Source organism: Paramormyrops kingsleyae, chromosome 22 (genome assembly GCF_048594095.1).
Source record: "Paramormyrops kingsleyae isolate MSU_618 chromosome 22, PKINGS_0.4, whole genome shotgun sequence".
Lineage (NCBI taxonomy): Eukaryota > Metazoa > Chordata > Actinopteri > Osteoglossiformes > Mormyridae > Paramormyrops > Paramormyrops kingsleyae.
In genome coordinates, this window is record NC_132818.1 from 20496432 (window position 1) to 20513617 (window position 17186).

At 49.3% G+C, this 17186-nt stretch overlaps 1 protein-coding gene across 16 annotated transcripts in view; it reads right to left on the bottom strand.

The window, feature by feature from the left end:
- srcin1a (SRC kinase signaling inhibitor 1a) overlaps positions 1-17186 on the bottom strand; it is a 101592-nt gene that overhangs the window by 43464 nt on the left and 40942 nt on the right. For 9 of the 16 annotated variants that reach the window (XM_072705305.1, XM_072705306.1, XM_072705301.1 and 6 more), the window contains exons 2-4: positions 8941-8970; positions 7267-7574; positions 1632-1661 (exon numbers count right to left, since the gene is read on the bottom strand). In XM_072705305.1, coding sequence (XP_072561406.1) covers positions 1632-1661; positions 7267-7574; positions 8941-8970 — 368 coding nt within the window. The other 7 variants (XM_072705313.1, XM_072705308.1, XM_072705303.1 and 4 more) reach the window with 4 other exon arrangements.

Consider the following 17186-nt stretch of genomic DNA (forward strand, 5'->3'; position numbering starts at 1 on the left):
CCTATTATTCTTATTCAAAGGCAAAACCCATCTTGGTACTATGTCCGTACAATTTTTCGCTCATGGGAGTTTTACAAAAATCTGATTTGTTGGTCCCGCCTCCTCTACTTGCTTGGACCCACCTCCTCTACAATCTAATTGGTTATCTCTCTGAACCAATCATTTTTCATTTTGCCCTCAGAACATTTTTGTGCAAGTAGAACTCCCCTTGAGCTCATTTTGCTATAAAGATTGAAATTTGCATGAAACTGAGTGTATGTTCTAACCAGCATAAATATGAGATCCAATCAGAATCAAAACTGCAGGGAATTTCTATTTTAAAGGGGAAGGCTTAGTTGTGATAACAAGCAGTTCATAGATGGTAGATTTAATCCACATTTCTGTCCCCGGATGTTTTAAGGACCTCCCCTTTAAGCAGGATGCCTTTTGAGAGATGTAACACACGTGCAACAGCCCCTCCGCAGTCTGCCGCTGGGCCACAGCCCAGATTGCACACCTCACCATGTGTCGAGGGGGCCCAGCATTGCAGGGGCTGCGACACACTTGCCAGTGCAAACCAGACTGACACCTGCCTGCTAGCGGATGTTACATCCTCGCCATGATGCCGTGAGAGCAGCGGCCATTAACTCAGACAGGGCAATCTGGACCAGACAGGGCAAACTAGGCCAGCCCTGCTGAGCTCTCAATCCTCACTAACAGCTAATTTGTCCGTTAGCAGTCAGCCTGTCTTAACTCTCCTCAGTGTGCACTGGAAATGCACTGGAAACACCAGTATCCAAAAGGAGGTTTCTGGGCAGTGCTGGGTAGAACACAGTAGGGCAGGACTATTCACATCATGGTCCTCAAGAACAGAGCACTGCTGATTTTCCTGCTACCTGTGAGCCAGGCGTGAAGCCTCTGTGGCCAATCAGAATCAGTCATTTTTAAAGTAACTACCTGGGAGATGTGAAAACAAGGCCCGGATTTACAATCCAGGTCCAGATTTTAAGAACCCTGCGGCATCTGTGGCTGTACACTAGTATTTTAGGAGGAAAAATGTGGACAGTCTGCGGGTCCCAGAGGGTCGGGATGAGAAACACTGGTATAGGAAATGCATGCAAAGGGGCTTCTCGGAGATCAACATCTGGCACGAAGACTAAACACCACAGAGGACGAAATCTCACAACTACCCAGCTCTAAAGACCGGTACGTTCTACAGTACATGGAGGCACGACACAAAACAGGGGTGTCGAATTTACAAAGGTCCAAAAATGCTGATATGGGGAATCTGTCACTCTTTGTGTAAAAAGTAGATTCCCTCAGGCGAGATGCCAGCCTAAAAGAACCAGCTTCAAATGCTGGAGGTACAAGTGACGAGCACAGACGGACAGACAGGGGTGTGGACACTGAGACACAGACACACAGACACAGAGACATAGAGACACACAGACACACAAACACAGAGACACACAAACACAGACACACACAGACACACAGACACAGAGACACACAGAGACACACAAACACAGACACACAGACACAGAGACACACAGACACAGAGACACACAAACACAGAGACACACAAACACAGACACAGAGACACACAAACACAGAGACACAGAAACAAAGAGACACAGAGTTCTGCCACTTACAGCACTGACCTTAAAGCTCCAGTAGTTTGGCTGGGGAGAGAGTGGGGGGGGGGGGGGAAGAGAGAGAGCGTTAGATTTTCACATCTACGTCTGACAATGGCCTTCAATTAAATCAGAGAGACAGGGATGGAGACAGATGAAAAGAAAATGGTAGAACTTGGGGGGGGGGGGGAATAAAGAGCTTCATCGAGTTTAATGTCAGATTCGGTTGGTCCACCTCACCAGCTAACATTACCAAGCTCTTTTGCGACAGAGCCAGGATGGCGTGGAGAATACCGAGCACACCCCCCCCCCCCAACATCCCCCTGCCCCCCCGCCGCCACCCCTAAGCGACAGCGCATTTACGAGATTTGCGTCGCACAGCTGGGAGCGCACACAGTTTACGGCCATCATTCTTCATTCTTAATCACTGTAGTTATTACTGTGTTGATGGTGCCGTACTCGCTGCGCTCTCTAAGCCGCTGTTTCTCTACTGGTGGAGTCCATTTGCAGCGGGTTGTGGGATGTATGGTTAAAAAAATTACCTGCATATATGCGTGTGTGTGAATTTTTTACTTATACATATAAAAGTTCTTTATCGTGACTTGATGATCAAGGTAAAAATGGCTCCTGAGGGCTAAACCACTTGAGAATCACTGCTCTAAAGCCACTATCCAAATCACAGCCAAACCCCGGCCACCCCCACCATCATTTCAAGTGGACTCGTCCAGAGTCGACTTGCACTCAGATTCAGCAACAAGTGGAATTGCACAGATCTGGGCCCATGAAACGTTGGCGTGGTTCATGGACGTTCCCCATCGCACGTGCTCCCTCACCCTGACATGCGTGCTGATCTCGACACCAACCATCCAACAATCAAAGCACCACTTGGGGAAGGCGGGAGTGATATAAAACTAAAGACAAGTGTAACGGTGAGGGTAAAGGCTGCCAAGGTTAACCTCAGCTTTATTCTTCTACTATAAATCTTCTTCTGGATACCACAGATTCTGCAGGAAGCTGGTAGAACGTACCGCCTATCCTCAGCCTGTTGTGTGGAGCGGGGGAAAAAATGAATTCAGATTTTTGTAAAACAATTTTCCGGATCTGCTTTGATCCCTCACGCTTATTTCAGGTTTTTTTCATGGCATCCAAAAGACAAAACAGGTCCAATTTGCCTCCTTATGTTAGCGAGTCTAGCGTGACAATACGCAAATGTAGAAGAGCTCTAGACCTCTGAACTATCAACACCATCCGCTGAATAACTTGAGGCAGTTTAGACCGAGAGATGAGCTGAACCCTACAGCATTTGAAAAGAATGCAGAGTCACCCTGTAAATGTAACCCAAACAAACCCCCAGCCATCTGCAAGGCAACAATGCTACCCACTGACTCCCACAATTCACTCGGGTCTTATTTCACCTTACACAAGTGAAACAAAAGCTTTTAGTTGGAGGTCACAGTGCTACGTTTCACAACAATGACAACCGAGCGGAGTGAAAACAAGTTAACGCAAACACAAGAGGACCTGTTTGCAGGTCCTGCAGACACAAATTTCCAGGACCGTCATATGCAATAAAAGATGCTCTAATGAACAGTATGTACTCATTAATAAAGGATGTTCAGCGTATTAAGAGTAACAAAGGTTACCTAGGATACCAACTAATGTTTCCCCACGCTTGTCAGCTTTGGCGTGACAGAGTTAGCGGGCACGATTCCCGAGTCACGCAAGTCACAAGAACTTAGAAACTGTGATGAATGTTCAGCATGGGAGGAAATATATTTAAATATTGTTTCCAAGCTATTCCCAAATTTAAAAATGAAAGCTTTCATGCGTGTCTTAAGTGAAATGCACAGAGGGGAAAAAAAATTAAAAATGCCACACAGGTCTGTGAAGAACCTGGCTAGAAGAATATTTATCTTATCATTACTGTAAGAGGGTTTACTGGAAACATTTCAAATTTGACTACTGTTAAAACGGATAAATTACGCTCATTACAACCATAGCATGTAAGCAATTCTTCACCCTACATTTCCTACGTTTTAACAAACAAACAGCAATAATATAATGCAGCATATAATACAGTAAGATAAACAGTATTACATAGTAACATTCGTAGAATGTTTTTTTTGAAGAAGAAATGTTTCCACTCTGTCTGGTTTTCATTGTTTACAGGTATAATTTATCCGGGTTTTTCCACAGCCAACCATGTGCCAAGAGGCCAAAGTTCACCAGAGCTTCCTGTTGAAATCAACTCTGGCATCACCCTCTGTGTTGTGCTAGCGCCTTAAATACGCACACCTTAAGCTCAACACCTACATCTTTACTGAGGATTACCAGCAAATAAACACAGTTACTTTTCAGTTTAACTGCACCTGAAAAATAATCCTAGCAGAGTCAGGCTTGGTTGCTGACACAGACTGACATGGGATAGCCAGCCTAGACAGAGTCAAAATTTCTATATTCCAATGATATCATATACTGAAGTATTAAGGAAGAATCGATATGTGTGTGCAACATTAAGGGAAGCGGAGAGCTGACCTGTTTCAAAGACGTGTTCTCGTTTGCCTGCGCCTTGCAAGCGCAGGTGTGTTTGTTTGGACCTGTGGGTGTGTGTGAGGTCATGAGCTTTGTTTAGCTTCTGATTACAGAGGGGGCGTGTCCACACGGGAGGCCACGCCCCCATCTCGCCTTCATGGAGACCCACGTGTCTGCATTTCACCGTGTGCAAAAACCCACTCGCCGCTCCCACGTCTCACAGGGATCCGGCTCTCGTCCCACACCGGCCATATGCTCCGAAAATCCCCCGCCCCCATCTTGCCGTCTGGACCCAGGATGCCCAGGCTGTTGCCCTGTTCCCCCAGCCCCACTTTGAGATCCCAGCCCGGATCTTCATCATAGCCACTCTGCTCCCATACAGTATATTATTCATTTTATTTAGCAGCTTTATCCCAAAGTGACTGACAATTCTTTTTAAGGAGGGCAAGCCAGTGCCTGCAGCAATTTGGAGTTAAGGGCCTTTCTTAAGGGCCCAAGGGCCCAAGGTGCCATCTGTCTGCTGACCCCAGGATTCGAACCGGTGACCTTCTGATCACAACCTGAGCATGAGTCTTATTATTAAACAAAACTGACCCTTAAAAGCTGTTATGCTACATTTACTTACTGAATTACAGCACATGCCATTATACAGAATGACGTCTGATTACCTCACTGGAGAAATTCCAGTTAAGGATATACAAATACATGGAAATAGGGTCCCCTCCATGACCAAGCCCTTCATATCCAAGCTTCCTCTGGCCACCTGCCCCCAGAAACATGTTCTATACAATTTCAGCACAATACAGTAACTTCACTCCTTATATGCAGTATTCCTCTCATATGGACTCAGCTGCCTTCCCAAATGGAGCAAAGGGGTAACACCTTATATGGTGGCTTGATACTGCTTTCAGCCAAAATCAGGTGTGGGGGTGAGGTGGGCTTTCAGACTCAGGTGACCAGGGTAATTTGCATCGTTTACACGCACCTGTACCCAGCTGCTGGCAGTGCATACAGGTAGATACAGGTACATACAGGTACATACAGGTACATACAGGTAGATACAGGTACGCCTCTTTCGTTTTTCTTTGTCCCCAGTAACTATTTGAGGCTGGTTCTGGGACCTCTGTTCACCTCCACCTCTGATGTTTCAGTGGGATGTTTTTGTACCGTCCAAAAAGCCAGAAATTAATTTCCGTTCTTTGCTTATTGTCATGTTGGGCTCAAATCCACTCCGCCAAGGCCATGGGGGGGTGCAGCTATTCATCCATCCCAGCCTGACCTGCCACATGGTTTTACTTGCTTGACGTAAACAGCAGATATCGGCACCGCTGAACGGCATTCACGGTACACAGCACACGAGCACGGGTGACGTAACTCTGGACCCCGACCGGCGGTGGGACTACAGCTCTGCACTTTGAAGCTTCAGCGACGCGGGCCGGGACTCAGGATGCCTGACGTCTTCGGCGCCGCCGACTGAGCTGAGGAGCATCTGAGCCACCCCTACCCCCCCCCCCCCCCCGCCCCCCCCGGGGGACGGGAGCGTGTGGCGAGAGCGGGGAGAGACAGAGCAGCGTGGTACCTGACCCGCATGCCAAGCAAGCGACAATCCCCGCCCTCCCTCTCCCTCCCTCCCTCTCTCTCCCTCCCTCTCTCTCTCTCTCTCCGCCTGTAACGGTTCTGCATCTCCCGATTCACTCACCCACCCTCCCGCAGCTGATCCTGCACCAGGGGACCCAAGACAGCTGTAGCAGCAGAAAACGCGGGAAAAGGCATGCAGAATGCCAGCTTGGGTTATGGGGGTCATGGGGGTGCGTCTCACCTTCTGTCCACATGTCCCAGAACTCCCCCATGGACTCTCCTCCCGCTACGCCAGCGTCCGGATGCGGCTCCTCACGCGAGCCTATCGCACGTGCCGCAGCGTCGCCGGCGCCGATCCTGCGCTGGAAGCTTCCGGCAAATGCGTTCAGAAATCCCCCCTTGCCGATGAGCGAGCGCACCACGCTGTCGCTAATTAACTAGCTAACTGACTGGTTCATCCGGTCCCGGCTCCTCCCCACCCTGGTCTCGTTCCCTCCTCCTCCTCCCTCCATTCCCGCCGAGCGCAGTGCCACTGCCGCGGTGACACTGGATTCCGCCGGTCGCAGTGCTTTCACCTTGCTGCAGGTTCTCTGTTGCTTCGACTCACGACTGTCTCTTCCTTCTACATCTGTTTGCCTCTCTCTCTCTCTCTCGCTCTCTCTCTCTCTCTCCCCCCTCACTCTCTCTCTCTCTCTCTCTCTCTCTCTCTCCTTTGGTTCTATTCCTCCCCCTTCCAGTCTGACCTTTGCAATATGATATCGCGGCTCTCCTTATAAGGGAAGTGTTGCCGTGACAACCACGGACTCCACCTGTCTCTCACTCTTGCTCCCGCCCGCTCGCTCCCTCACCCGGCACTTCAGTACGACAATGGTGGCTCGTCCATGCAGAGCGAGGGAGTGAGAGGGAGAGAGACAGAGAGGGAGAAAGAGATGAATGGGTGACAGACCGTAAGCGGAGAGGAAGAAATAAAAATCATAGTCTGTGCACGGCAAAGCGAAAGGTTAAATTTGCTCAGGGGAGCGAAATGTGGAATGTCCACGGCTCCCAAAGGAGCGCAGGGGAGGTGCTGCCACTCCTCCTCCTCCGGAGCACCGAGCAGAGGCACTGCATGGAGCTGGAGACGTCAAGCAGGGCGTGGGGTGGCAGCAGAGCCCGGGTACGAAGCCCCCATGAAGGCTGCCCCCCTCTCCGTTTATCCTCCCTTCATTCAGTGAATCCTGAGGTCATACACCGATTCCGAAAGACCTTATCGGCTAACCCAGTTTACCGTCCCGCCTGCCAGATAAACACTGGAACTTGGCATCAGTTTGGAGGGGTGAATAAATTAATTGTGACTTTTAGACAGCCTCTCTGTTTTCAATATTGGGGGGGGGATCAAGGGAAAAACCATAGCTAGCTCATAGTGACTAGCCATTGGCTAAGGTGGGGTTTGTAAAACCTCATTCTTTAAATTATTCTGGGAGGAATGACCAGGGAATAGTGTGAATCATTTCGGGTTGTGGAGTTTCACGGCGCAGGATGTGACATGGGGGGGTGTGCTCACCTGCTCGCGGATGCGGTCTGGCGCCCCCCGCATGCTGCCGTGGGAGGGCGAGGGCGAGGGCGGGTGCTGCGGCGGGTACTTGTTCTTGAGGTGGTCCATGAAGGCGTCCCGCTTGCGCTCCATGTCGCCCTTGGGCAGCCCGGCGAGGGCCTCCAGGCTCTGGGCGGCGATGACCGTGTGCCGGTGCTCGGACGTGTGCACCAGGCCCACGTTGGAGAAGCGCCGCGTGCCATTGGCCAGCGTGCGGTACTCGCGCGGGTACTCCGCGTCATCCGTGGAGATCAAGTGACCGCCGCCACGCTCCGCGTCTGGAGAGAGGGGGAATCCGGGGGTGCGCGTGGGTGGGGGTGGGGGGGGGGAAACACAGGAAGGTGGAATTTTAGACTTTAGTTTCTTTGGTATCAGTTTGTGAAAAAGAAACATGTTGTGCTTGTACATAATAATAATAATAATAATAATAATATCATATCATAATAATAATAGTGAGGCTACAGAAACCTGGTTTATGTTTTTTTGTATTTTTTTAGGCAGGTGGGGAAGCAGCAGACCAGCTACAGCAAGGGTCTCAAACTCCAGTCCTGGGGGGCCGGAGCCCTGTGTAGCTTAGTTCTTTCCCTGTTCCACCACAAATGATTCAGCTCAAGAGTTGTGTGGTAATTAGCACAAGGAGCTGAATCAGGTGTGTTAAATGAGGGTGAACCAAAAACTGTGTAGGGCTCCGCCCCCCCAGGACTGGAGTTTGAGACCCCTGAGCTACAGACATGAGAGAAGAGGGGGTTCTGGGGCTGAGGAGTCCATCTCCCGCCATCGCCGTGCCTTTAGCCCACCCCTTCACAGAACCTACTTGACTGGGGGGGGGGGGGGGGGGGGGCACACAAAGAAATGGATGGGCCTGAAGTATTCTAATTCTAAATTGTAAATGTGTATTTCAATCTGTTGTCAAGGGGCCCTATTACGCTAATTTTCAGTGTTCATAATGTGATTTGTGGGTGCTACTTGAATAGATTTACATGCTTCATTCAGTTTTCCAAAAACACACCATTTTTCTCATACTGCATATCTCTATTTACATATACATATATGTCTGTGCCTGAAATGCCCTGTTAGAGCTATAAGCACCGCCCCTGATGAGCTCAGTGTGCTCTGATTGGTCACCTTACCCTATACTGCCTGCCTTGTAGTCTGCAGTCAGATCCTTGCAGGTAGGTGGCCAATAAGGATTCTGTTATGAGGTGACCTCACCATGTCACGGATGTAAGGGCTGGAATTCCAACGAGGCGTTTCAGGCAGATTAGAGATGAGTGGTTTCTGTGGTGAGAGTTCTCTCCTTTGGTGCATGCATTGGGCTTTAACACTTTGCAGAACTTTTATATGCGGAAACGGCTATATAATACACTAAAGAAAATGGAACATTCGGAAGAGCATAATAGGGCCCCTTTAACAGTTTTAACAAACTTTTGATTCTGTGGTTATCTTCATGCTAAGCTCTCTTGGGCTCCCTCTAGTGTTTGGGCCCTAAAATACATCCCTTTCCTCCCCCCTTATGGTCAGCCTTGAAGATGGGGTGGGGAGGGACTGTTAAGAATCTCCCTGTCCAATAACCATGCGACATATAGGGGGGGTTGGACGGGTGCGGGACTGAGGCTTCAAACAAATCGACCCTTTTGGGGTTACCTTGCTTCTGGAAACAGGCCGCAGCATCAGCTGGAAAGGAAAACAGGCATACAGTTAATCACACTGTGGCGGCCATGTGCACTGTGCATGGTTTGAGAATCCCCCCCCGCCACCGGAATAGGGGGGGGGGAGGGTCAACCCATCGAGGTGCCACGTCTGTCTGGCAGGTGGAGGAAGAGACAGTCAGGATTTGGTTAAAAGTAATAAATAAAAAAGCAGATGGAAATGAAAAGGAAGCGGCGTGGAGCATCGAGGCATCAGAGGGAAAAGGCGGAGCCTCAGCAGAGGGAAAAGGCGGAGCCTCAGCAGAGGGAAAAGGCGGAGCATCAGCAGAGGGAAAAGGCGGAGCATCAGCAGAGGGAAAAGGCGGAGCATCAGCAGATGGAAAAGGCGGAGCCTCAGCAGAGGGAAAAGGCGGAGCCTCAGCAGAGGGAAAAGGCGGAGCCTCAGCAGAGGGAAAAGGCGGAGCATCAGCAGATGGAAAAGGCGGAGCCTCAGCAGAGGGAAAAGGCGGAGCCTCAGCAGAGGGAAAAGGCGGAGCATCAGCAGATGGAAAAGGCGGAGCTTCAACAGTGGTGAAACACAGCAGTGCGGCTCGAGAGCGCCAGGGCCCAGTGACAGTTTGACCAGAGCAGATTGTCTCCTCGCCCTCCCCTTGTGGGTCAGTGACCAGTGCGCCCCCTGGTGTCAAAGCTGACATATAGCTGCCGCTACCCATAGAGAAGCTGGGAGCTGTCACCATCAGCGAGCGTCCGGAATGTGGCATGTGCGCGTGTGAGTGTGTGCGAGGGGGGGGAGGGCACACAGTGAATCACCCTCAGGCCAGGCCTGCAGCGTAAAAAGCCCGCTGCCCTCCCCATCAGGGCTGGCGAGTGTGACACAACCGTCAATTAGAGCTTCAGAGATGCAGGAGCGTGGGAGATCGGCTACAGACCGACTGGGTCACGTCTGATGTCCTCTGACAAAGAGGAATGTTCCTTCAACATTACCGTTTTTAAAGAGGAATTAATATATGAAAGTCCAGCATTAAAATCCACTAATAGGTTAAAGTGAGAGACGATCAGAGCAGCTGCTCTCTTTGAATGCTTCGGTCTTCATTACGGAATGGGCTCTTTATTATGGAAAAAGTTCAGATATCCTTTGGCCCACAATCCTGCTCTGGATTAAAGGTCCGGTTCATTACAACGCGACCTACTGCCCAAGAGTCACAAAACCACTCACTTGGGGGGGGGGAGGGGTGGTTAAAATTAAACACGGAGTGTAGCCAGTTCAGGGCAGGTCCCCCAGTGAGCCCCTTCAAGGGTGAGATCAATGCTAAATCTCGCCCAAATTAAATGTTATGCTCATCGAATAAGATTACATTATAAATAAATTGACATCAGATTGCACAGGGCAGAAAAAAGCCCTTGAAAGCATGTTGTTTTACATGAATGATCCTCCTTTCACACGCCTTCCACACGCTATGCACCATGTCCCCAAAGCTAGTCATGCAATGTAGAAAGCGATGCGTGTGACTAGAGCACATATCCTCCAATCAGAGACAGGCTCCTGAGCCAACAGTAAGCCAATGGGGAGGCAGGCCACAGCGGCCGCCAGGACAAGCAGGCGCAGAGGAGCAGTGCTGGGCAGTTCAGGTCCAGAAAGTAAAAATCCAGACCAAGATTTTGTTTTTGCCAACCAGTTGAGCATAAAGACTCACAGTCACAGAGAACTCAACCGGGTGGTAGAAACAAAATCTTGGTCTGGATTCTGTGGGCTACCCAACGTGAAGCAGAGGGAAAGGTAAGCACTGCGATCTACAGTCATTTACAGTCATTACAGACAAGCCGCGCCTCTACAGGTGCCACCATCTTGGTACGTGTCTATTTCCCCCCCCGACACAAACAGACCAACATATCGCTTTCCAGGAAATATTGTAAATGGTTAAATTGTAAATACAGGTGCAAATAGCACAACTTGTAACTTATTTCACTGCGTATTTATAGAATCCTCTGCTTAACTTCTTTATCCTTTCCTGTGTCTATATCTTCATTTTTATACAGTTTATGGTCTTCACTAGGGCTGCGAAAGGAAGAGACGTTGACGAAATTTCATCATATGGAAGTACGATGACAACAGAGCCTTTTTTATCTTTTCTCTTATCTTACAGTCAGTTAGAAAAGAGGCATCATAAGGATCAGTCAGCCAGCCAGATAATCAGATTTTTACTCATTTGCACCAACGCCTTGGTTTTCTATTCGACACTCGCAAGCGCTGCTCCTTCCAGTTCATTACTGTAAGTGTAACATGGAGAAAAATATAAATAGTCAGTCTACCAGCCGCTAGCTTGTTAGCCTGTGGGTCAGCGGTATCAATGGAGGTCGATAGCTAACCAGGTATAAAAACCTCACAGACTACTGATGAGGCAATTGGTTAAGGTGAGTCAGATTTGTCTTCTCAATGCCCAAAGTCCGAGGATAGTCCGTTCTCCTTGAAGTGATCGAAATCTTCTTTAATTAATTGCGGTCTGCTTCCCCTACTCTTGTCTGCCCCCCCGCCCCCAAAACTTCACCACGGTTACCAACCCTCCCCAAACCAGCCGGCTGTGAGAAATGGCTTGTTATTTCACAGCGATGTAACACGTCAACACTGACAGCCGCCCACAAACCTTGTATAAAAGAAGTGGCCCCACCCACAAACCCAACTAAAACAGAGGCTCCGCCCACAAATCACACTAAAATGAGTAGGCCCCGCCCACCACCGGCCCCAAAGCCTCGTTTGTCCCCTGACTAATGAAACGTCACCTTGAAGCTCATTCTCAGGGAGCTATGCTCCCAGCACGTTACAGGGAGGGCTGTTATTCACCGTAAAACTACAGAATATAAATGCTCCTTGTGTGTCCACCCTTGCCGGGGAGAAATAGAGACAAAGCCTTTTAGTTCTGCTGGATATTTACTAAACCCACTTTTTTACATGCACAACGGTGGATTTTTATGGAGATTTGAGGTACCGAAGCGTATTTCTTAATGTCTCTGGTGCCCCCTGCCACCGGGGTGGGGGTAATACAGAATGACACGGAGATGCCAAAAGCACAAATGGCTCTGAACGGTAATTAGGCTGGTCCGGTTCCGGGGGGGGGCCGCGGGTAGCCTGAACCCCGCGGCTGCCGCGCCGGCTGGGCGTCCGCAGGAACCCGAACGCGCCACTAAACCGCCACTCTAGATCCTTCCAGCCCGCGGTTTTCAAATACTCCCCACTGGCCTCCCCCCGTTTCCCGGGGCAACCGGGCTGACAAATGTGCCATCAGCCGGCTGTTACCTGGCTCAATAGATATGCGGCAAATCAATCTTTCCAGCCTCCCCCCACCCCACCCATCCACCCTTCCCCGCCAACGCAGTCGGCGCCCCCTGGGGCCTGTGGCCAAAGAATTATTACCTCTCAATCACGCCAAACAGCTCTGGCTACCGCAGCACCAGATCACGTCCCTGGTGACGGCTAGACCGTACCGAGAGCCAACGGCGCTCGAGAGCCGCCTGTACAGTCAGCGCGAGGAACAGAATGTAGCGGCCCGGCACATCCACGGAAAGATCTGGAAGTCCTCAGAAGACATAACAGCCTTCCAGACCATCTGAAGCCACCTGGTGGAGAACCACGAGCCGCCGCTACTTCCCGAGCTTCAACTTTCCCGCTCACTGCCGCCTGTTTCCGAAACCGACTCGTACCGCGACGGGCGGGGAGGAAGCAGGTGAGATGCTACGCTGTCACGGCTCCCCCTGCTGAGCCACTGACAGCTCAGTCCCCCCCCCCACCGCTAGTACTGAACTGCCGTGCTGCTCGTGTCAGAGCGCCCCCTGCTGTGAGCTGGAAAACAAGCGCATACTCCCTCCTAGCGACTAAATATCAACCTCAGACGCTTCACACCTGACGGCATCAGGACATTAAGCAAACACACGTACACATTATAATTCAGGAATGAATAGTCATGAAAAGATTATGTAAAGATTCAGTCACTTATATTCTCTTCTATGTAAATTATCTGTCATTTAGTAAACAACTCATCATACTTAATTTACAATTGACCTGTCGTTCTTGACACGGTAAAAGCACCTTGACGCCACGTAATTTCCACATACTTAAGATGAAAAGTACGCATGTTTGGCACATTTTTGCATGTGCGCTTAAGACAACGTGTCAGTCGAGGCATTTATGACCCTTCTGGAGTTCCATACTAGACAGCAGAATGCCCAGTTGTGCCTGTACTGGCCCAAATACTGACTGATATTTTGAAATTTTTAATTGTTTAAAATTTGTTTACAATTTCAAAAATGGGGGGAGGGCAAACCAACTGCCTCGGCAGTGAACAACACTGTGCTCCAGTGAAATAAAACCAGGGGTGTGGTCACAGCTTAACTGGCGTCACAGAGAAGCTGCCGTTCTGAGATGATAGCAAACAGTTTCGCTGGGGAGGGGAATGAAGATGTGAGTCACGGCAAGCAGGTGGAAAAAGAAAGAATTCAATTGAGGGGAGGGGCCATAGGGGCACTGGCCCCAGCTGAAAGCCAACTGGCCTTCAGGAGTGGCCCCTCCCATCACTCACCGATATTCAAAACATATCATTGGCTAATGGTCCCTCTTATGCCTCCCACATTAAAATCCTAGAATCGCCCCCTGCTTCCATCCCTTTCAGCGTGAATCTGCAGCAGAGCCGGGGTGGGGGAAATCTGCCGCCATGTTGAGGTGAGTCTGCAGGTGCTGACAGATGCGGCAGACAGCAGCCGGCTCCGGACTGATAGGAGCATCCGTCAAGTGAGACGTGCCGTAGGTTTCTGGTAGGATTATCCTGTCTGCTAGGAGAATCACATCCGGGCACCTTCAAACAGCAGGGCACAGACGGCCACAGTACAAGGCCCTGGGCAGCACACATTTTATTTATTTTAGCAGACGGTTTTAGCCAAAGCTAAACATTTTTTTGAGAAAGCCGGGTCAAACGGACCCCAGAGCAACGAGGGATTAACGGTCTCGCCGAGGTGCCCAACGGCGAAATCACTATGCCAACCCAGAGATGCGATCACAGACACAGCATCCTAACCCGCTGTGCCACACACTGCACCCACGACCAGCATCACGACGCGGCACGGGGAACGGGGGAAGTGAGAGTTTCCCACCGCGGCTGCTTCACTCAGGGCACAGTGAGACGTGCTGAGAATTAGCTAGTGCCTTTTACAAAGAAGGTCTGAAAAGCAAACCACAGCATTAAGAGCAAAAAGCCTCATCATTTTAGAGCAAGGCCATTCCTTTGGGGGGGGGGGGGGGGGGGCGGTCTGGGGAATGTTTATACAGAATGAACTAACCATTAAAAATACATACAAAAAAAATGAGGTGACGATCGCTTTAAAAACCCACTCGATCTGTGTGATGTGTAATTGAATATTCATAGACAGACAATGGGCATAATGTGAGTGTCAGGGATAGAGGGAGGGGGGGGGGATTATGAATATTACGGCAATTAGAGAAGTCGCTTATTCAACGGCCGGGGGACAGGTTGTAGGTTTACTGATGTCTAGGGCCCAGTCCTGTGAGACCTGGAAGGCGAGTGGATTTTCCTCTTTACAGACTGGATGTTTCCCTTCACAACTGGGTCATTTGTAAAAGGTAACGGGATTTACACAGTGGTTCCCGCCAAAACGCAGGTGAAAGACAACATTACGGTATGACAAGTTTTCAGAGGATACGGTGAAGAAGAGCTGACGGGGATGAAGAAATGATCCAGCATCTTGGGGACCCACAGACCGTTCCACGTCTTTGCTCCCTCCCAGCTCCCGGTATATGGACTGTCTGACAGGGAGCTCAGAAGGAGCAAAAACACGGACCGGCTGTGGGTCCCCAAGGACCGGATTGGGAAACACCGTAGTACCGGGTCACTTTGAGTCTGGATCTTCTTCCAAGAAGCCCAGGGCAGGAGGTCAGATGGGATAACGGTGCAGTCCGCACAAAGCCTACACACTACCGCGGATTAAGGGCAATTTAGAGACACGGGTTCGTTTAATCACCGCGGGAGGAAGTAAGAGTACGCAGTGGAGGCCCAGGGCAACATGCGGAGAATATGCAAAGTATGCAGACACAGATCTGACGCTGGCAAGCAAACCCACAAGCCTGGAGGTACGGGGGCACAGCGATAATCATCTAATTATCTGCTCCCCCTGGCTTCAAACCAGTTACACCCAATTACATAAAGTAACAACAACCTGTACAGCAACTTAAGGAACATTTTGCTATGGTACAAACCGTACAGTCTGCACAAAGCCACGGTAAGCGGATGCTTACCTTTGTTACTGCTGTCTATAGGTACACAAACTGAGACTTTCTCTGCCAGACTGACCAACAGCATTGCTTGTTTTCCAGTACCGAGGTGATAAGTTTAAAACTGCAAGTATTCAGGTACCAGATACATATTGAACTATGTATCTCATCAATATGCTTTTTCAACAGTGGTTGAAAAGTTCAGGTTCAGAAAGTACAAATCCAGACCAGGATTTTGCTCCAACCAACCAGCCACATATAAACAGTCATAGTCACAGAGTACTCAACTAGCTGGTTGAAACAAAACCTTAGTCTGGATTTGTACTTTCTGGACCTGAACTTTCCACTTTTCAGCATATTCTGCTGTATACTATATACATTTGTTTGTCACCCTGAGACCAGTAGAGTTCTTATCAGATCTTATACAAGGTATCAAACAGCAATCCTCAAAGCAATTGCACTTTTTTTGTTACATTATAGAGGAAACTCACTGTAGCTCAGAATTCATGTGTCCTAGATTGGCTGATGAAAGGAATTCAATTATGATCTAAAGTGAGATTCTTTTATTTTGTTTAAACTAAACGAAACTTTTTTTCCCTAAGCTGCAGCTTTTTTTTAACTCAAAGAGAAATCTGTTGATGTCATTAACTTTTTGCAATTAGCAAATTGTGAATCTTAATCATGATGCAGATCCCGCTGTTTCTAAAACATCGAAAATACATTCAATTCAAATATTTGATTTAAAAGTGGAAATTGCTTTTTCTGGTGGGAGTATAGTGACTAGGAGGAAAAGGATGGACCATCCAAGGAGTGTTTGACGTTAGGCGATGCAGGTCAAATACACCCAGAGACACATCACCTTAACTGCATGTTTTTGGACTGGGGGAGAAAACCGGTGCACCCAGAAGAAACACATACACCCCCCACACACACACACAAACCTCTACTCATATCTTTGTGGGGACCGTCCATTCATTTTTATGGGCAAAACCCTAATCTCAACAATGACAGCCTTAACCCCTTCCCAGCCCTAACCCCAACCATAAGTAGCCAAACAAAATAGAAGTCTTTCGGCATTTTTAGTTTTTTGATTCCAAAAACAATGGTTCCCACAATGTCAAAATAACAGGTTTTTATCACATTGTGGGGGCATCTGGGGCCTGTACTACGAAGCGGGGTTACTGTCTTTTTGGGGTAACTTGTCGGATTTAAGGTAGTCTGGGCAAAATGTAAGAGAACGAATATGAAGTCCTTTTAAACTGTGGTACCTTAAATCCGACAAGTTACCCCGATAAGCCAGTAACCCCGCTTCGTAGTACTGGCCCCGGGTCTGTAATACATGTCTGACCCCCCCGACACACGCACACAGCAAGGTGGGGAAATCATATTCGTAACCGTGCTGGAGGTCTGTGGTGGTCGGGGCATCACGCTGAGCTACTGTCCCCCATCAGAGAAGCGGTTGGACACACAGGCGCGTTTATGCGTTTCATACAATGCAATCGGTCACAGGCTCGACTGAGCCACAAATTGCACAGCGACCGCGGACGCGACCTGGGGGATCAGAAGAGAGAGACAACAGAGCCCGAGGCTGGTGCGCCGTCTCTCGGACGCCGATCGCTCCGGTGCGGTCACTCGCGACGCGACGGAGCGTCTCCGCCGCTGTTCGCAGCGCCCAAGAAACAACCGCCGCCATCCTCCCAGCTGACTTTCCTCCAAATTAATTGCAGAAATTGAAATCCTTGACATCCCGTCAGCTTTGCAGCTTAGTTAATATAATCCGTCATCTCCCACCCGAAGCAGAAATGATTTCATTAATGATTTAAACCTAAAAATACGAGCATTTAGGTGCTATTTTGTGATCGGTTCTAGCGATTATCAGACCCGCCAACCTCCTCATAATCAAACACGCATACCCACCCCAGCTGTACAAAAAAAGCTGTCAAGGTGTTTCACCGTCACTGTTGTAC